Below are 22,798 nucleotides of genomic sequence, written 5' to 3'. Positions count from 1 at the left end.
AGCAAATTGTGACTTGTCAGATCTTGGGTCATTGTATGTCTCAATTTCTTTATCAAAAAAAATGTACTTTATAGAATTGCTAAGGAAAAATATGATGGTTTGAGCATGCTTAGCCCAATGACAGGCACAGAGGATACTTACTGAGTTTGTTTTATATTAGTGGCTTTTCTTGTGAGGGATAAATGCAAAATAACAATAATAAATCAAATTATCGATGCACACACGTGACTTTCTTTAAATGTGAAGGTTCCTGGTGTTACTGTGTTGCCAGCAGGCCTAAGCCATACCAGAGTACTTAAAAATACACTGAGATGTACAGGTGTAAAGGGACAAAATGAACCAGAACTGGGTGTGGTCTGTCACCAGTGATGAAGATGCTGCAGAGAACTCTCTTTGTAATATCTGAATGCTTGTACTTGCAGATTTATAATTCTATCCAGGGACTGCTCTATTGTTTAATTAATTCAGCTCTTTCATTAGCTCACATTATTATTGCTATCTTGTCAAAACCAACAATTTGGGTTCAACCAAGAACTGCACGCTGGATATACTAGGATTTTTTTTAGAAAGAATTGCAGAAGTTATTTTCTTGCAGTCAGAACACATTAAGTGATATAAAACAGTTTACACTGCAAAATCCCACTTGACAATTTCTGTTCGGCTGCTACCGATTTATAAACCATACATTTGTACACTCTGGCTCAAGCATGCAGGTTAACCTACATTTATAGTGTCCTTCAACAGTTCTTTAGATTGCTACTAAATAAAAATTTCTGAAAGGTCCTCTAATCTTCAGAGGGAGTAAATGCAACTTCCCAAAAGAGTGTTCTTAATCCAGTGGCCTTTGTGTTAAGAAAATTGGTTCAGACATAAAAGTGAACTCTATAAATGCTTCAGTTAGGGGAAGAAGGTAGAGTAAACTTAAGTGTTTACATTTTTACTTTTGAATGTTATTTAAGATAACTATTAACACAAAATTGAGAATTGGAATCACAACAATATCTAAGTTTAACTAAATAGATAAACTCTACCTAAATATTTTAAGCAAGAGATTATTTGAAATTTCATTTTTAAATAAAGACAGCAATTTTTCCCTTAACTTACTATTACATTTTAACATTAATTTTTGCTAGCACACTAGATAAATTACATCACTTATCAATGCTTTCCCTAAGATACCAACTATGAAAAATAAGAACCACCTACAGCATACCAATTCTATCTCTTTCAAAGCATTAATTAAGATTATTTTGCAATGTTGTGTTGAGATTCATGAATTCCTTTCTAAAATTCTTATACTTTAAAAGAGAGTAAAATTTGAATATTTTACAGCAGTGGGAATAGGAATGAATGAACCATATCTATATGCACCATTGATAGATCTCACAAAGATAATGCTAAGCAAAAGAAGTCAGACACAGAAAAGGACATATCTTTTATTCCATTTATTAAAGTTCAAAAATTGGCAAAACAAATCCATAGTGTTAGAAATCAGCAGTAGTTTCGGAAAGAGTCAGAAAGGGGCCTTTGGTTGCTGATAATGCTCTAATTCTACATTCTAGTTCTGGGTGCAGTTTAACAGGTATGTACACTTCCTACATAACAAGATGAGCATTTATAATTTACACATTTTTCTGTATGCTATAATTTAAAAAAATATTTACTTTAAAAGATGGTGACCCGGCCGGATGCGGTGGCTCACACCTGTAATTCCAGCACTTTGGGAGGCTGAGGAGGGTGGATTGCTTGAGGTCAGGAGTTTGAGACCAGCCTGAACAACATGGTGAAACCCCGTCTCTACTAAAAATACAAAATTAGCCGGTCATGGTGGCAGACGCCTGTAATCCCAACTACTTGGGAGGCTGAGGCAGGGGAATCCACTCAGATCCTGGAGGCAGAGGTTGCAGTCAGCCGAGATAGCCCCACTGCACTCCAGCCTGGGAAACAAGAGTGAAACTCTGTTTCAAAAAAAAAAAATGGTGATCCTAGTTTAGGCAACAGAATGAAAACCCATCTTTATAAAAAATTTAAAATTTAGCTAAATGTGGGTAGTCCTGAAAAATAAGTTATTCCTAATTTATAAACTGATGACAAAAATGACAGAGAAGTAAATAGATTTAATATTAGTATTTAAAAGCATTATCTTTTCTTCATACTGGAGGCAATTTTTAAATACAGACTATATTATGTGAGATTTTTAATGAAAATTGTATATTCATGTTACAGTCTAAGAGCCAATGCAGATTACTAAATACATAGAATTTGTTCTTTAGCTCAAAAGAATGCTTACTAAGAATCAAACTCTGGAGCATTTTTAATTAGTTGTTCTGATATTCATGAGGCTTTGTAATTACAAACATTACATAATTCTCTTTGATTATACATGAATTATACTCTTCACTTAGCATTAGTGAAGGTTATTCCACTTTTATTATCCTTGGTGTATATTGTATAAATAGCATTACTCCCCTGTTCTTCAACATGTTTACTACAAATTCAAGAAGACCAGATCTGGTTCAGAGATCTCAGTTGTTAAATTTTCTGGTATAAGTGAAGTAAGTTATCAGAGACAATTTTATACACTAAAAATTCTGAACACTCATTTTTTTATGGCATTTACTTTTCTGAAAATTGAATCAAAATATTAATAATGTGATGCTATCCTCCAGTAGATGAGAATTACTGCCAAAACAAAAAAACAAACAAAAAAAAAACTAGTAGGAACAAAAACCACAAACCAGAAAAGATATTTCTGATGAAATATCTTTGATAACTATTTGATAACTATTTTATACTTCACATTCTCTATGTGCTTTTAAAACTTTAGAAAGTGCTTATATATGTATATATATACATACACACACATATATGAGCGTAAATACATGCTCATTTTTTAAGAATTATTAAAGTGAAGATTTATGAAATCTGTAGCTGGTATTTCATGACATAATAGAAGTGTGACTTAAAAGGTAACTTTGTTGTGTTGATATTAGTTTGGCTTCATAAAATGTCTCTATAACTATGCCAGTTACTAAAATGTTTATGACAATGAAGCAACCAAAACTTTCACTAAAATGGGAACTTTAACAAAGATAGGTGAAAACTTTCTTAGGTGTTTATTATTTTGTTGGTTTCTCATTGAAATTTATGGTGAATTTAAAATTTAAAGTTATTGTAAGGAACAAAATCAATAGGTTTTGATTACTTGTACTCCGGGCATGATAACTCTGAAATGCCTACAGAACTCAGAAGTTCCAACACTGAACACATGTATTTTCTGAATTTGAATAGGAACATGGTAAGTTTGTAGATGAAAATATTTGTGAGTTGTATCACAACATTTCCAAATTTCTGCTAAGAAAATCAGAGTGATAGGGAAACATTTTGCTACAGCTTTAGGTCAGATGTCAGATTAAATAACAGTTTGAGGTCCATGTTAAAACTTAACACACCTATCTAATGCTTCAGAGTTTTTCAAGAAATAAGATACTCTTTGAGAAGCCTCAGCTACGCAGATTTAAGACATTACTGCTTCAGTTAGGTAAGCACCTTAGTTTCTTTAGCCATTAAATTCTGTAGCAAAAGTTAATATTCCTTCCTAAAGAGTCATATCATTCTAGAGAATAACATATGAACTAGAAGAATATGATTCCCTCATTTTTGTTACTGGTTCCTCTTAGTGTGGAGGTATCTTAAAACATCATAGTTGAATTCCACATACAACCTCTAACCATACTGGTTGAACAGATATATTTGAAAAGTTCTGCTTACTGTTTTATGTTTAAAATGCTGACAATGTAAAGGAAAGTAAAATATTATACAAGTCCTGTGTTGACTATTATGGTTTCCAGATAATTTGCCCTAATATTTTTAATAACCAAAGTAACATGGAAATATGTACTTCTTCAGGCCAACAATGGAAATAATCAAATCTTAGAGCTCCACACTGGATGTTTAATAATGCCCACAGCATCTATATATGATTGAATTCTAAATAGTTCTCAGTTATTGCTTTAGGATCTCCAACTGGTATTAATTGTGCATAAAATAATGAAAAACTTATTTTTAAAACAATTTGTATCACAGACCCAATCTCTTTCCCAATTTTCGGCTAGTTAGATGGCTCTATAAAAAATGTTCTGCCAGCTTCTAAAAGTCAACATGCCCCAAAATGAATATAGGCCCAAGCACGGAAGAGCTGAGAGAGTTTTTACATATCGTACACAAATTTCCAAAGGAATTTCCTTTTGGATCATCACTGGTCATCAAAAAAAGAGTTAGTTTTATAAATGAATTACAACCACCTATAACAACATTTGGGTCAAGGGAAAGGAGAGAGAACTTTTGAGATCATTTGGTAACAGTAGTTTATTTAATTCTTTCTTTAAGAAATACTCTCTATACAAAACTCTTTTCATTTCCTAATCAGTATGTTAAAATATTACAGGATGTTTAGAGAAAAAGATGTATTAGAGTTCATCCCACTGCAATACTTAAGGATTAGGATACATGAACCTGAATTAGGTCTTAGCCTCCTTCAAGGCTTTTAGAACTGTCAGGATATGAAAAACAAACTCAACCAAGTGAAAAAAATCTTTCATCAATTTTTCATTATGCTACGCATCCTCATCCTACAGTGTTAATTTACTATTGCCCCCTTGAGGTAGGCACCACATTTTTAACCCCATTGGTCTCCTTATTCTTCAGCTTCAGAGATCATCTGCTCTGAAGCAGACATCACTCAATCAGAAGCAGCTCCGTGACACAACACAGACGAGGTGCTGTCCACACCCCACAAGCTGCACACACTAAAAAGTAGATTGCTTGTTTAGCATTAAATTGTTCAGGACCGAACAAAAAATAGATTCTTAAAAGCTTCACAATTACTTAGACTACGGAGACTATTTTAAAAGAACTTGCAAATATTTTTCTATCATGGTACATTTTGTCACACTGTTGATCTTACCATGGCCCCATGAAGATGCACATGGACACACAGGTTTTTCATTTGTAACAGTCTAATATATATACATATGTGATTGATTTTCCTAGGAGATATCACTTAATTATAGCTTAACCACTCTGTGGCCATCTGACTCTACTTCCCTAAATATCTCCCGCCTCAGCCTCCCAAAGTGCTGGGATTATAGGCGTGAGCCACCACGCCCGGCCTAGTCCCTTTTATTAAACTGTTATTTAAGCTTATTGTTGATAATTTAAAATGTCCAGAATAGACAAACATACAGAGATGAAAAGCAGGTAAGTGACTGCCTGGGGCCAAATGATGTCATGCGGAGGACAAGGGGGAGGGGGTAGAGAAATGGAGAATGACTACTAATGGTTACAAAGTTTCTTTTTTGAGTGATAAAGATGTTCTGAAATTTATTGTGGTGTTGGTTGCACAACTCTGTGAACATACTAAAAACCATTGGATAATATACTTTAAATGGGTGAATTGTATGATATATTGAATATATCTCCATAAAGCTGGGTGTTTTTTTGAGATGAAGTTTCACTCTCGTTGCCCAGGCTGGAGTGCAATGGCACAATCTCAGCTCACCGCAACCTCCACCTCCCGGGTTCAAGCGATTCTCCTGCCTCAACCTGCAGAGTAGCTGGTATTACAAGCATGCACCACCACGCCTGGCTAATTTTGTATTTTTAATAGAGACAGGGTTTCTCCATGTTGGTCAGGCTGGTCTCGAACTCCCGACCTCAGATGATTCACCTGCCTCGGCCTCCCAAAGTGCTGGGATTACAGGCATGAGCCACCGTGCCTGGCCAAAGCTGGGTTTTTTATTTTTAAAAAGAGTTCACTGTCATCTGTAAGATGACAAAAGTCCATTTTTCTAATGTGTATATAATTTTTGAGAACTTACTCATTCACTCCATTCTCCAAAGTATGTGGGTCACAAATGGGGATGCACAGCTTTCAGCATCTTTTGCATATTTGTGACAATTTACATGGATACTAAGTGCAAATGGTGAGCTTCAGAAGGAAAAATTCCAATTCTAATAAGTCAGCATTATGCTAAAAGATACATATAAAGGCATTTTGCATCACTCCCATCATGCCAGCCCAGTGGTGCACAACAGTGTCAACAAATCTTTTTAACATAAAATTTTTTAAGAGACTAAAGAGTATGTAGTATGTGTACTGTATAAGAAGAAAATTGCTTCCCAGTGTAACTCACTGAGTTGACTTGATTAAATTACTAGAAAGATCTAGCTGTATCTATCTAAATATGTAAACATACTGGAAAAAAATTATAGCTTTCAATTTGTCACGCGAAAATAAATCAGTCAAAAGCAGATTATTTTATGATAAATAGTTGAAATAATTTAATCTGTCCTTAACAATGAGTTATTTAGCTGAGATGAGAATCAAAGAAATATTTTTGAAGTACCTACTATGTACCAGGCACTGTGTTAGATGCTAGAGATTGAATGTAGAAGAAATAAACATGATTCATTCCCTCAAAGATTTTATGATGTTTGAAGTTTAAAAAAAAAAAAAAAAAAAAATTTTAGCTACAAGATACACCAGTAACGGAAGTAGGAAAAGTAGATTCAGGGAGATCCATGTAGAGGCAGTAGTCTAAGCAATAGGTGTTTGTTTGTTTGTTTGTTTTACAAACTTATTTTACTATTTACATTTAGAATAGAGATTGCAATATAGTGTTTGATAAAGATTCCTGCTGATAAGTCAGATGGAAAACATAGCCAGCCCAGGGAATAGCAAGTGCAATGTCATAGGGGCACGAAAGAACACAGTATGGAGAAAATTATAAATTCAGTATAAGTGAGTTAAAGATCATATTGGAAACAGGAAAGAAGTAAAATTCTAAAAGTAAAGTAGGGCCCAGACCATTAATGTTTTGTATGTCCTAAAAGGGAGAATGAGTATTAAACCATAAGTATAAGACAGGAAAAGGCAATATGAAAATGTCCATTTTAAAATTACCACTCTAACATGTGATGAGGATAATGATGGAGGATGAGTTGGAGGGAAAAAAGCATGGTGTTCAATGCAATCCTAAGCAAAAAGAACAAAGCTAGAGGCATCATGCCACCCAACCTCAAACTATACAACAGGAATACAGTAACCAACACAGCATGGTACTGGTACAAAAACAGACACATAGACCAATGGCACAGAATAGAGAGCCCAGAAATAAGACTGCCTACCTACAACCATTTGATCTTTGACAAACCTGACAAAAACAAGCAATGGGGAAAAAAAAGTGCCTATTTGATAAATGGTGTTGGAATAACTGGCTAGCTATTTGCAGCACACTGAAACTGGACCCCTTCCCTACACCATATACAAAAATTAACTCAAGATGGATGAAAGACTTAAATGTAAAACATGAAACAATAAAAACCCTGGGAGACAACCTGGGCAATACCATTCAGGACACAGGAACAGATGATGATGTCATGATGAAGATGCCAAAACCAGTTGCAACAAAAGCAAAAACTGACAAATGGAATCTAATTAAACTAAAGAACTTCTGCACACCAAAATAAACTATCAACAGAGTAAACAGACAACCTACAGAATGAGAGAAAAATTTTGCAAACTATGCATCTGAGAAAGGTCTAATATCCAGCATCTATAAGAAACTTAAACAAATTTACAAGAAAAAACAACCCCATAAAAATGTGGGCAAAAGATATGAACAGACACTTTTCAAAGGAAGACATGCATGCAGCCAAGAATCGTATGAAAAAAAGCTCAAGGTCAGGGATCATTAGAGAAACGCAAACCAAATCCACAGTGATCTAAGATACCATCTAATGCCAGTCAGAATGGCTACAAAAAAATCAAAAAATAACAGATGCTGGCAAGGTTGTGACGAAAAAGAAATGTTTATACAGTGTTGGTGGGAGTATAGATTAGTTCAGACATTGTGGAAAGATGGTATGTGGATTCCGCAAAGACTGAAAGACAGAAATACCATTCAACTCAGCAATCCCATTACGGGGTATATACCCAAAGGAATATACATCATTCTGTTATAAAGACACTTGCACGTGTATATTCATTGCAGCACTATTCACAATAGCAAAGACATGGAATCAATCCAAATGCCCATCAATGACAGATTGCATAGAGAAAATGTGGTACATATACACCATGGAATACTATGCAGGCATAAAAAAAGAATGATATCATGTCCTTTGCAGGAACATAGACGGAGCTGCAGGCCATTATCCTCAGCTAACTAATGCAGGAACAGAAAACCAAATACTACATGTTCTTACTTATATATGGGAGTTAAATGATGAGGACACATGGACACAGAGAGGGGAACAACACACACTGGGGCCCTTCACAGGGTGGAGTGTGGGAGGAGGGAGAGAATCAAGAAAAACAAGTAATGGTACTAGGCTTAATACGTGGGTGATGAAATAATCTGTACAACAAACCCCCATGTCACAAATTCCTATGTAACAAACCTGCACGAGCACCCCTTAGCTTAAAATAAAGGTTAAAAAAAGAGCACGGCATTCATGAGAAAATTTGGGATACTATTTTGATAGTCCTGGTGAGCAGTGTCATCAGGGATGTGTGAAAACAAAGTATTAGTCATATACAGGAAAAAAAAAAAAAGCTGAAAACTTGGGGAAATTGACTTTGAAAACTTATCAAAAGAAGAAACTAGGGAAAAGTTGGAGACTTGTAGCTTTTGCATGTAGTAAGTGACACTTTCAATAAAGATCAATAATTTAGGGGAACAGAATACCCTAAAATTGGAAAGAAGAACACAGTTTGGTTTTGACCTGATTGAACTTGAAGTGCTGTCACTGTAAAGTAGGGAATTAAAAATGCAAGGCTAAAAAGTCCAAGAGAGGGGCATGGACTAAAGATAGAGGCCATAGAGTGACCTCTGGGAGATGGCCCAGTTTTTCTGTGGACACTGGATTCTGCTTCACTCCTTCCCATTTCTCTGCTCATGAATGTCCTAGGAATAAGGAAGGGCCTCTTGTAATGCCCCTGGAAGGGAATAATGCTGACCCATCAACATATTTAATGAAATGCCAGGCAGTGAGAATAAAGTAAGAAATTGCAGTGCATACACGCACATGCACACACACACACACACGAGCACACAAACACACACGAGACTGAAACAAAGTTTTGTACAGGCGTTTTCTCATGAGCTCAGAATACAAATATCACGCAGCTGACATGTTCCCATTTTTCCCATAAGACCAGGGCACAACTGAAATGCCGCTTTATCCTCATTGGATGTGACCTGCTGTAACTTTCTAAATTTACCATTGTGCTATGAACTGTAATTGTCAGGAATGTTGGGCTATTCAATTTGAATTCTATGCAAGGTACAACATTTACATAATTTTACACTAAAATGTAAAAGATAGGATTGGCTGAAAATGTAAATATTTGATTAATTATAGTACATAGCACATGGAGTAGAAAAATGATGAGTAAATCAAGTATTTGTAGCTTGCACTGCCTTTAAAAAAACTTAGCTTATATTATAAAATTCTTCTGTTGGAACTCTGTCAATAAAATCCTTGTAGTTATTACTGCATTTCAAAGAATATCTGAACTTCTTCTGAGGCAGCTTTCAAAACAAATTCTTGATTTGTTGGGGTAAGAGTACTGGCATCAACTCTAAAGAGAATTTTGAAAAGTAAGGAAATTCCTCATTTAAACATAACTAAAAACAAAAGCAAGGTTAGTTAATTCATCTCATGGAACTAAACTTTAGCCCAGATGCCCAAGATCTTCTTTTAAAAGAAAAGTCAGGCTTAAGCCAGGCTTAAGGAACAATGAAGAATTCTTTACTAGTTATCTTTTATTATTTGACTTCTACAGGAATTTGTATTAAGTGGGCCCTGTGAGTCTATTTCCTAGAGGCAAGGATAGCTTCTTCAGGACCCTGCCTTAAATCTACCCTCAAGTTTGACCAAGTCCATTTACTCCGGGGTCCCCAACACCCTGAATATTCAATCATTTATAAACATGTGTTGACAATGAGTTATAAGCATAGCACTGTGCTAGATGTTGTGCATGGCTCAAGTGGGGTCCCAGATTTCTCTGTTTACATGTCTATATCCCCAATTGGCCTGGCCCTCCAAGGTAGAAATAGTCCATTACTTATTCACCTTTATTTCCACTGTCCAGCACAGTACCTGACACAGAATAGATGGAGAAGTATTTGTGGAAATGAAACAATATCAGGGAAGATGTTCAACAGGGTGAAACTGGCCAATAGGAATGTCAAGCAGCATTGATCGATATGAATTAAACTAGTGAAAATTTGTGGGATCAAGTAAATTTTTTGCAGACTTACTAAACTTTAACACTTGGTTTCAAACCTTGATTAGCAAAATTTATATCTGCTCTTATTAATTCACCTGAAACTCATTGCCTAAGATTAAAATTTTTTATCAAAGTTTCCTTTACCCGCTGGATGTGGTGATTCATGCCTATAATCCTAGCACTTTGAGAGGCTGAAGCAAGAGGATCCCTTGGGCTCCAGGAGTTCGAGACCAGCCTGGACAACATAGTGAGACCCTGTCTCTATTTATTCATTTTTTTAAGTTTCCTTTATAGTTCTTTCAAATATCCCCAATAAAATCATAATGCTTAACTCTTTCTAAGGGTTAATGAGTAAAGTGTGTCTGTATCATTACTATCATACAGCTGAAGTCATGGATAACTAATGAATTTAGTAATACACTTGACTAGACAGGCTCTGCAGCTCGACATTCTCTAACTTTAATTAGGCTAACAGATAAATGACAATTATGACATTACTAAATAAATTAAATACAAAAAGAAACTAGATTCTTGCTGATACTAACTATATAGGAACACTAGTATTTTTTTTTTTAGAAATAAACTATAGGCCAAGTGCAGTGGCTCATGTCTGTAATTCCAGCACTTTGGCAGGCCAAGGTAGGCAGATGACCTGAGGTCAGGAGTTCGAGACCAGCCTGGCCAACATGGTGAAACCCCATCTCTACTACAAAAAATACATATATATATAAATTAGCTGGGTGTGGTGGTGGGTGCCTATAATCCCAGCTACTCAGTAGGCTGAAGCAGAATCACTGAAGAGAATTCTGAAGAGAATCACTTGAACCCAGGAGGCAAAGGTTACAGTGAGCCAAGATCGCGCCACTGCACTCCAGCTTGGGTGACAGAGCGAGACTCCATCTCAACAAAAGGAAAAAAAATAAAGAAATACGAAACTATAATTTTGCTCTTCTCTGTGAGGAAAAAGATTTTATATGAAGCAATATATAAGCTTTAATTATGTATAAATTATCCATGAAAGGCGAATTACTGACTACTCAGTATTTTTTAATGTAAAACATGCGGTAATATATTTCAATATCCCCTGCAATTACAGTAAGATTAATTAACCTTCTAAATGAAAGAGATCATTGGTATGTCAAAATTATTCTGGCCAAGATACAAAGGAGAGAGGTTGTTTTCTTTATAATTACTGTGTATACAAAATGTATCTCTCTTCAGTCATAGGGAATCTATATATTTCATTTTACATATACATTTCTATACAAATATCTACCTGTAATATAATATAAACTTGTGTGTGTGTGTGTGTGTAAGGAAAGAGAAAGAGAAAGGAAGTCATATATCCCATTTCCAGAACAAAATTTCACTTCACTTGAAGGTAGAAACCATGCCTTATAATTTTTAGAATACCCAAAACCTAATTCAGTGCCTAAAATAGATCAGTCAATAATGATGATTATTATAACAGAACCTTGGGGAGGACATTACCTTATCTTTTTTTTTATGTAAAGCTAACAACAGTTAATATAAATACAGATTATGCTAGCTTTAATTACTCAAAAAGTAAACTTCAAAAATCACTTAAAGAAGAGTTAGATTATTTGGGGATATATGAAAAGATAACAGAACTTTTTTCTGGCAAAGCAGTAAACTGTACCCAGAAAGACCTTGTTCATTAAGCAAATTTAACTTAGTTGAAATGCCAATTTAACACCATAGATACTTCATCTCTAACCTTGACTAAGAACAAGGTAGCAGGCTACCATTGTCTCAGTAATTAAAGGGCAAGATTGTGAAACTATGAGATGTTAAGAATTTCAAATAAAAGGTGTTTAGGTTGTGCCATTTCTCATTGGCAACCTTCAGAATGGGAACCCAGCATGTAATGTGCAGCGCGGTGAGAACTTGGGTCTCCCTTAAAATCCTGTGGCATTCCTACAAGATAGACTTCTCTTCAGCTGGAGATGCTCCACTTTTATTTGGTTTATTTTTTTCACATGTGATAATCGTAGGATATATTAGTAATTGAGTTTCCTCCACTGATAATATCTTTTTCATAGATATAACTACTAATTTTGTACTAATAATGTAGTCATTACCAAGATTTGGTCTGACCAAAAGCCATTTCTTCTGATTATGGTTTGAAGTAAGAGAATTAATTACATGAGCTTTGATTGAGTTTATACTGGTTTTCACTATACTTTGTCTTAAGATAAACACTTGTTAAAAGGTGCATTGAGCAAGCAATGCAATTCTTCATTTTTACATGATTCATAGGTATTTACGCAGTTTCAGTGATTCCTCATTGAAATGTTTAGATTTTTTCTTACACAACATGGACTGACATTAACATCAAATTAGGATTCTACGTGCCATCTAAACTTGCTTTTTCTTTTAAGTCATCCATCTACTCAAGAGACTCTACAATATGCAATTTGCTTTTGTGTGTATACCCTCTGGCTATTCAACTAGACTGTCAGCTCGTTGAGGGAGTGAATGAGACCTTGTACCTTTTTTTTTGTTCTCATGCCTTTTACCACAATATTAATAGCTAACTTTACTAATATTCCAAGCACATTTATAATCTGATTTAATCTTCTTAAGCCTCCCAAACGAGAAAACTGAGGCCTCATAAGGTTAAATCATTAATCTGAGTATTTTGGGGTAAGAAGTGGGAAACCTGAAATTGGTAACTGGTAAATCTTACCACAGAGACCACCATTCATTACCACCATTCATTCCTACTTCCCCAAGTTCCCCCAACAGTGCTAAATACCTTTCCACTGTTGGCTGACTTATAGGAGTGGCTGCTGCTTCCTGCCCTGGGATGAAGCTACTACAGCCACATTCCTGGCTCAACGCTAATGTTCTGATCTCCCTTGATGCTCAATTCCCATTTTTGGTTAGGGGCAGGGGCCAAAGTTTGAACCATGTGGCATTGCCACCTGTGGAATACCAAGATTTCTTTTCTTTAATGTTGCTAACCCAACAGCTGTGACTTTTAAGGGTATGGTTATATTATTTCAAAATTGTATCAATATTATACTCAGTAAGTGAATCTACAGCACTATCTCTATCAAAATTATCATGATGAACATGGAAAGAAAAAAAATTTTTTAAGCTTCACAGCAATGGTAGACTTCAAAGACAACATTTGTCCCTCTGTTTCTATAACAGCATGTAGACTGTTACTACCTCATATTGACATATCTCCCTGAGTGGGATTTACATCTGGACCCCTTCCAAGAGAGATGAAACCTCTCTCAGCTGTTCTTAATTAATCACCACACCTGATGTTTAAATGTTGCTTGCACCTTTAAGAAATTATAACATTTAATCTTTTCACAGTAAAAACTTAGTAGAAATGTACCCATAATAAGTTTTCTCCCCCAAATTGATTGAAGAGCTATTAAAGTATGGATTATTTATCTGTTACTGGTGTATAAGAATGCTTGTGATTTTTGCACATTAATTTTGTATCCTGAGACTTTGCTGAAGTTGCTTATCAGCTTAAGGAGACTTTGGGCCGAGACAATGGGGTTTTCTAAATATACAATCATGTCATCTGCAAACAGGGACAATTTGAGCCAAATCAGGAATGAACTTCCATTCACAATTGCTTCAAAGAGAATAAAATACCTAGGAATCCAACTTACAAGGGATGTAAAGGACCTCTTCTAGGAGAACTACAAACCACTGCTCAGTGAAATAAAAGAGGACACAAACAAATGGAAGAACATACCATGCTCATGGATAGGAAGAATCAATATCGTGAAAATGGCCATACTGCCCAAGGTAATTTATAGATTCAATGCCATCCCCATCAAGCTACCAATGAGTTTCTTCACAGAATTGGAAAAAACTGCTTTAAAGTTCATATGGAACCAAAAAAGAGCCCGCATCTCCAAGACAATCCTAAGTCAAAAGAACAAAGCTGGAGGCATCACGCTACCTGACTTCAAACTATACTACAAGGCTACAGTAACCAAAACAGCATGGTACTGGTACCAAAACAGAGATATAGACCAATGGAACAGAACAGAGTCCTCAGAAATAATACCACACATCTACAGCCATCTGATCTTTGACAAACCTGAGAGAAACAAGAAATGGGGAAAGGATTCCCTATTTAATAAATGGTGCTGGGAAAATTGGCTAGCCATAAGTAGAAAGCTGAAACTGGATCCTTTCCTTACTCCTTATACGAAAATTAATTCAAGATGGATTAGAGACTTAAATGTTAGACCTAATACCATAAAAATCCTAGAGGAAAACCTAGGTAGTACCATTCAGGACATAGGCATGGGCAAAGACTTCATGTCTAAAACACCAAAAGCAACGGCAGCAAAAGCCAAAATTGACAAATGGGATCTCATTAAACTAAAGAGCTTCTGCACAGCAAAAGAAACTACCATCAGAGTGAACAGGCAACCTACAGAATGGGAGAAAATTTTTGCAATCTACTCATCTGACAAAGGGCTAATATCCAGAACCTACAAAGAACTCAAACAAATTTACAAGAAAAAAACAAACAACCCCATCAAAAAGTGGGCAAAGGATATGAACAGACATTTTTCAAAAGAAGACATTCATACAGCCAACAAACACATGAAAAAATGCTCATCATCACTGGCCATCAGAGAAATGCAAATCAAAACCACAATGAGATACCATCTCACACCAGTTAGAATGGCGATCATTAAAAAGTCAGGAAACTGGAGAGGATGTGGAGAAATAGGAACACTTTTACACTGTTGGTGGGATTGTAAACTAGTTCAACCATTATGGAAAACAGTATGGCGATTCCTCAAGGATCTAGAACTAGATGTACCATATGACCCAGCCATCCCATTACTGGGTATATACCCAAAGGACTATAAATTATGCTGCTATAAAGACACATGCACACGTATGTTTATTGCAGCACTATTCACAATAGCAAAGACTTGGAATCAACCCAAATGTCCATCAGTGGCAGACTGGATTAAGAAAATGTGGCACATATACACCATGGAATACTATGCAGCCATAAAAAAGGATGAGTTTGTGTCCTTTGTAGGGACATGGATGCAGCTGGAATCCATCATTCTTAGCAAACTATCACAAGATCAGAAAACCAAACACCGCATGTTCTCACTCATAGGTGGGAACTGAACAATGAGATCACTTGGACTCAGGAAGGGGAACATCACACACCGGGGCCTATCATGGGGAGGGGGGAGGGAGGAGGGATTGCATTGGGAGTTATACCTGATGTAAATGACGAGTTGATGGGTGCAGCACACCAACAAGGCACAAGTATACATATGTAACAAACCTGCACGTTATGCACATGTACCCTACAACTTACAGTATGATAATAAAAAATAAATTTTAAAAAAAAAAAGTATGGATTATTTAAAAAAAAAACTTGTTATAAAACCTAAAGAAACATAGAAATACTTATTTCATAAAAGTAGTTGTATAAAACTACAAAATGTCTATGTCCTTTCATGCCTTTTTTGCTCTTACAATCTCCCTTCTCTTAAAAAGGATATATATGTAAAATACAGCCTTCCCTAGCCTTTATATAATGGAAGTAGACAAATCTGTGTGTCACCCACACATATATTTTTATATATGATGATTTCATTATGTATGATCATCATATATAATGTTCTACTATGAAAATGTGTACACAACATGCATACATTTTAAATATATATATTTTATATATATATGACATTTGAAAATGACTATAAAAGAAAATGAAATTATGGTCAGCAACCATAATCCCCTTGATCAAACTTAACACTGCATATTTTGATGTGTTTTCTTCAATAATTTTTTACATTAAAGTTGGGCTTTGTGGCTCAAGCCTGTAATCACAGCACTTTGGGAGGCCAAGGAAGGCAGATCATTTGAGCTCAGGAGTTCTAGGGCAACATGGTATAACCCTGTCTCTACTAAATATACAAAAAATTAGCCAGGTGTGGTGGTGCACACCTGTAGTCCCAGCTGCTTGGGAGGCTGAGGCATGAGAATCGCTTGAGCCCGAGCGGCAGAGGGAGGATCGGATCATTCAGAACAATCTTGCTGTTCAAGCTGACTGCTCAACAGTGGAATGAAATTCTGACTTTTAAAAAATTTGGGGACACATTTTCATAACATTGTCATATAGTACCTTAGTCCTTGGATTTCCAGTGAAAATTGACAAGGTTAAACAATGAATAAAAGGACTCTATATAGGTACACAGTAATTACTAGTTTTTGGAAGTGAAACTTAAATTTGTTCTAAGTGCTATGGTTTAAAACTCCATTGTGATACAGCACAGACATTTTCTTACTTTTAAGGTGATGCATAAGAAATGCAGAAGGGCCCATTTGCTGGCAGAGCATCTTCCATTCCCACATGTCCCATGTGGTCTCAGCTACTGTAATTGCCACTAATTAGAATTTTGGTAATACATTGAATTAACCTGGATAAGAAGAAGCTTAATAAAATGTGAAGGGTTTCTTTTACTTTTATGCTCTTATGTGCTGATGTTACATATGCAGCCCCGACTCTTCAGTAAACTCAGCCTCTTACAACACAAAGCAGTGGTTATCACACTTAAGTGCACTTAAGGGTTACCTAGAGATTATGCTTAATCTTGTTAAATAAATATTCTTGGCTCTCACCTCTGAGATTTTAACTCAGGAGGTCTGGAGTAAAGCTCAGCGATCTACATCATTTAAAAACACACCAGGTGATTCTTCTGATGGTAGTTCACAGAATACACTTTGGGAGGTGCTGACATAAAGGATTAGCTAGACCTTTCATACTGTGTATTTATTACACAATCCCAAATACACGTTAGCCTATGTCATCATTAATCATCTAGTCTGTCAAAATGTATGCTGTGAGAATGCATAAGAAGCTCAATATCATAAGCCATTTTTTAAAAGAAATGATTGTCTATTATAGATGGTATAGACAAATCTGTGAAACGTATACCTTACCAATATAAAATTGTTCATTGTCTTTTATTCCTGAAAAATACTCTTTTTCTTTTGTAACTCTGAGGAAAAGTTCTTATTTAACAACCAGTGGTTTTCAAAAAGGAAAGATTTTCACAAATTTTTCTATGCACTTCTGTTTTACTAGGTATCTTAGAAGATGCTTTCTAATATCCTTCAGAAAGCCAATAATCTAGAAAGGTATGACACAAAAGTAGCAAATATAAAGATATTTCAGCTCTAGCTCAAAATTTGTGACTTGTGAGAGATCCAATTTAAGTATACAATGTGTTTATTTAATGGAGTTGCTGCACTAGAATATGGAAATTGCTACAGTGTCAAATAGAACCTATGATTTACTTCAAAGCCCCCTTCTGGAACTCATTGATGAATGAGGATGGTAAAGAATACAGAGAAAAAAAAAAAAAAAAATGAAATTAAAATAAACTGTATGTCAGCAATACTTAAACTCATCAAAAACACAGTTTCAATTTATAATCTCTACTATTACACAGCTGGCTTTCACATAGCTTTAAGAAACAATTTATTAGCTCAAAGCCACCATTGAAATGATTATACTTCTGACAATCACTGTAATATTTTTACTACTTTTTTTTTGAGACAGCATCTTGCCCTGTCACCTAGGCTGGAGTGCAGTGGTACACACAGGGCTCACTGTACCCTCAGTCTCCTGGCCTGAAGAGTTCCTCCCAGCTCAGCCTCCCAAATAGCTGGGTCCACAGGTGCAAACCACCAAACTTAAAAAAAAAAATTATAGAGACAGAGTCTCCCTGTGTTGCCCAGGTTGGTCTCAAACTCCTGGGCACAAATGATCCTCCTGCCTCAGCCTCCCAAAGTGCTGGAATTACACATATGAGCCACTGTGCCCAGCATATTTTTACTTCCTTATAAGCAAGTATTACAGAAAGGCACAAAAAAGTTTTACCATAGTGACATAAGCCCACACAAATATGATATCAAGGTCAGCTTTGAAAAATCAAACACCTAAAATTTTGACAATCAAATGTGATATAAAATGCACGAGATTTCAGAATGAAGCCCTTAAATAAAAATAAAGAATGCAGGAAACAAGTCAATCTTTCTTGTGGCATAATAAGTTTTGACTAAAGGGGCATAAAATCCAAAACAGCAACTAAAAGTGAGTAAGAGGCACAGCAGATGTCTGTGTGGGAAGGAAGCAAAATACAGCTGAAAAGAGGACTCTCTCCCCAGAGTATTCCCAGCTCCATCATCACACAGGTGACCTTGAAAAAGCTACTATAGGGACAGTGGAACTAATCTTATTAAATACAGCAGAAGAGATATTATTTAAAAGTTATTACTTCTACATAGTTCATATAGTTATTACATAGTTCAAGTAAATAAAAATACTTGGTTTGGATATACCTCATTGTAAAAAACATAATAAATAGATAATGCTTAACATTACAATGTAATCTTTCTTTCCTTCTTATTCTTTTTTTTTTTTTTTAAAGACAGAGTCTCGCTCCGTCACCCAGGCTGGAGTGCAGTGGTGTAATCTTGGCTCACTGCAACCCCACCTCCTAGGCTCAAGTGATCCTCCCACCTCAGCCCCCTAGTAGCTGGAATTACAGACATGTGCCAGCACACCCAGTAACATTTTTTTTTTTTTGTAGAGGTGGGGTTTCGCCATGTTTCCCAGGGCATCTTGAACTCCTGGGCTTAAGTGATCTTCCCACCTCAGCCTCCCAAAGTGCTGGTATTCCAAGTGTGAGCCATGGAGCCCAGCCTACATTCACCAAATTTCTTTAAAATGTAACCATTGCATTTTATGTACAACTTGATATAGAGAATAACAATTCAAGAAAATATCTACTACTTTCTACAGTAAATATGTTTTATACATATATTTTATACCAATGCTATGGTTTGAATATTTGACTCTGCAAACCTCAAGTTGAAATTTGATCCCCAGTATTGGAGGCAGAGCCTAATAAAAGGTGTTTAGATGATGGAGGTGGACCCTCATTAACGGCTTAGTGCCATCCTGGTGATAAGGAGTGAGTTTTTGCCGTATTAGTTCTTGTAAGAGTTCCCCTGATGGCTGGTCATTAACAATAGCCTGGCACCTCCCCTTGGTTTCTGTACACACCAGCTCTCCTACCCTTTCCTCCATGAGCAGAAGCTTCCTGAAGCCCTCACCAGAAGCAGGTGCTGGTGCCATGCTTCTTGTACAGCTTGCAGAACTGTGATCCAAATAAACCTCTTTTCTTTATAAATTACCCAGCTTCGGGTATTCTTTTGTAGCTACACAAAATAACTATGACAACCAGTAATGTGTGTAATTGCAGTAAGGGTACATTCCTTTTTTGAGCAGAAGGTTATAATTAAAACTTCTTAGTTACCAACGTCTTTACAGTTTTTAGAAGTGTTTTTGTGCTTCCATCACCTTTTCAATGTTGGCAGCCTCTGGTTTCATCTGGGGGCATGTCACCTGCAGTGGGAAAATGCCCATAAATAGATTTGCTACTTTGGGTGATTTCCTAGTCATTAATTCATTCATCTTTTTCCACAAATATTTACTGAGTACCTATTAGCTGGTAGGCACTTCAAAGAAAATAGAGCTTATGATATGCAGACTACAACCTAATTGATTCTCCTAAAACAGCCTTTGGTCAATGGCCTTTCACTAGTATATAGTTCAAATTCTAAATCTTGACTTATGAATCTCTTGACAACCTTAGCCTATGCGCCTCATCCAAGTGTTGGGGGTTCCACAAATGTCCAATAGAAATGGTATTACAGCCACTTCTTCCCAGTCTTTCTAATGAGTCCAATACTGAGTATGCAAACTTACCGTAATGCTTCAGGACTTAACTTTTCTGTGACCCTCTGAGGCTGAGTTCTAATCCTGAAGTACTCTATAATTCCCTGTGCTTTCTCAGGACATGGGAACACAATATTCAAAGTCCTGCTTTGGCCATCCCTGGATTACACTCCTTCAAGCCAAGGTTGCATGTCCTACTCATCTTGGTAGGCTTGTGCCTGGCTCAATACATGCTTACTGAAGGCACAAGTGTACTTTCTTCCCAACAGGAACCCAGATTGTATTTTGCTTCCAAGATCTGCTTCAGGCTCCACCTTCTCCACTGGCAGGATGGATATTAAAAATATTTAACAACCAGTTCAGCTCAGGCACCAACCACTCCCAATGGACACTGGCCACAGCACTAGATGGGGGTGGTTCTGGAAGCCCCTTGCCAGTTCAGGTATTATTCTTTTGTTTGCTTCTTTAGAGGATGGGAGTAGGCTGGGAAATCCTGAGGATGGGGTCCTGCTAGCCTCAGAAGGGGCAGCTTGGTGGGTTCATAGTAACAGCTGCTTAATTAGCCTGTGTGAAAGCAATTCAAGCTGTAAACAACTGGAACAGCTGATCTGCACCATATCAGCTAAATATTAGCTCTGTCCACGAGGTGTTCCCAGAGCACTGAGGCCTGCACTGATCCCCTCCTTCTTGGCCATCCTATAATGGCTCATTTCATCACTCATGCAGCCACTGAATTCTTTCCTACCTTTTATAGTTGATTGATTACATGTGGGTAAGCCCTGTTTCTGAAACTAGATTGTAAGTTCCTAGAGAATGAAAGCCATGTCTTCTCTTCTTTGAATCTTTCTTTCTTTTTTTTTTCTTTTTTTTTTTTTTTTTGAGACAGGGTCTCCCTGTCACCCAAGCTGGAGTGCAGTGGCATGATCAAAGTTCATTGCAGCCTCTACCTCCCCAGGCTTGGGTGATCCTCCCACCTTAGCCTCCTGAATAGCTGGGACCGCAGGTGTGCACCACCACACCCAGCTTATTTTTGTATTTTTTGTAGAAACAGGGTCTCATCACAATGCCCAGGCTTATTTTGAACTCCTGGGCTCCAGTGATCTGCCTGCCTCGGCCTCCCAAAGTGATGGCATTACAGATGCGAGCCACCATGCCAGGCCTTTATCTTTAAATAAATCATCTAAAAATTACATAACCATCTCTACATCATTTTGCATTTTTTGAAATGCTTTACCAGAGTAATTTCCATTATACTTTTGGCTCTTATTAGGGTTAATATCAAAAGTAACCATATTAACAAAATGTCCTTATCTTTTATAAAACTGTTACAGAAGACAATACTATACCATTTAAACTAATTTATATTCTTTTAGAGTTCAAAACTGAAGGAAAGTTTAACTCTTTTGACATACTGATATGCTTCATAGATAAGGAATCATCTCACTCATTCTCTCTCTCACACACCCCTCTATTTTTTTATAATCTCCCCAAAATCCTTCAATAAAAACAAAAATACATCCTGAATCTGATTACAATCTCACCTCCATTGTTAACATCCTAATCCAATCCTCCATCCTTATTCACCTCAGGGCTGCAAACCTTGAAACCAGTTAAACTGGTCTCCCTTCTTTTTCTCTTGCTGCCTTCACAACTCATCCTTCACCAAGGAAAGGGAGGGGGAAATGGAGGGAGGAAGAGATGGGGAGAAAGGGAGAGAGATTTTTCTCAAAGCATAAATGAAGTCCTACCATTTCCTGGTCTAGAGCTCTCCAGAGGCTTCCCACTGTGCTTCTAATGAAATCCCAAATCCTTTTCCAAGACTCAATTATGTTTAGAAAGAAATCAAACTTTTGCCAAGGTAGGCCCATGCTTGCCTGTCATACCTCGTTGCCATCCATCCTCTTCTTTGATCACTACATTTCTGTCATGCTAACCATCCTTCTGTGCCTTAAACATGTGCCGAGTACATTCCCCTCTCAGTTAAGCACCATGCTTCCTCATCCCCCCATATATATGCTGAAAGTCTGTCTCCCAATATCACAGCAACTCTGTCTTGTCATCGTTAAATGGCCAGCATTCAAAACTGTACCTAGCTCAGTGAACATTTGCTGATTGACTTACTATCTTTTGAGTCAGCTAGCAGAAAAGTATTGAATTGTTTTCATAATAAGACCAGAATTCATGTTCATGGTCTAAAGCAATAAGAACATTTATAGAATAATGAAAAAGCTCATATGAAAAACCTGAAATTCTCTACTACAATTGGGAAAAATTGTTAAAAACAAATGAACCAATAAAATAAGAATTTCTGAGAGTAAACTGGTAAAAAGAGAAGGATGTGACAATTTGAAAATCAGCTAGGATAGGTAACCTAAAAAATGTCTATATTAAAGCATCACATTTATGGTTTTGCTCTTGGGACAAAGCAAATTAATTTGTTATGCTAAAGAAACCACAATAGAAATACATGATCTCAATGTAAGAAAAATACAGAGTATACTTAGACCAATATGCAAATTTATAAATGATGTCATCACAAAAATACAAGCCAAAAGAAGACCATAAAGCAAAGATACATTTTTTATGCTGTTCTCAATTGCACTTTATCAAAACATGGTCAAGAATCCTTCTCTCTGGAGCCTACTTGGACCCTACAAGGCCTTGCTGACTCGTGGTCAGAGCCACCCTAGGATCCAGGGCAGAGTCTGTAA

The 22,798-nt window shown here is 36.5% G+C and overlaps 1 protein-coding gene across 40 annotated transcripts in view; it reads right to left on the bottom strand.

The window, feature by feature from the left end:
* ANK2 (ankyrin 2) overlaps positions 1–22,798 on the bottom strand; it is a 706,278-nt gene that overhangs the window by 214,701 nt on the left and 468,779 nt on the right. The window contains exon 2 of one of the 40 annotated variants that reach the window (XM_025384675.1): positions 19,710–19,754. The exons of the other annotated variants lie outside the window; for them this stretch is intronic. Coding sequence (XP_025240460.1) covers positions 19,710–19,754 — 45 coding nt within the window. The remainder of the gene's footprint in view (positions 1–19,709; positions 19,755–22,798) is intronic. 40 annotated transcript variants of the gene reach the window in all.

This window comes from Theropithecus gelada, chromosome 5, assembly GCF_003255815.1.
Source record: "Theropithecus gelada isolate Dixy chromosome 5, Tgel_1.0, whole genome shotgun sequence".
In the NCBI taxonomy this organism is placed as follows: domain Eukaryota; kingdom Metazoa; phylum Chordata; class Mammalia; order Primates; family Cercopithecidae; genus Theropithecus; species Theropithecus gelada.
The sequence above is the reverse complement of the archived record's forward strand: the minus strand, read 5'-3'. Positions and strand labels throughout refer to the sequence as shown.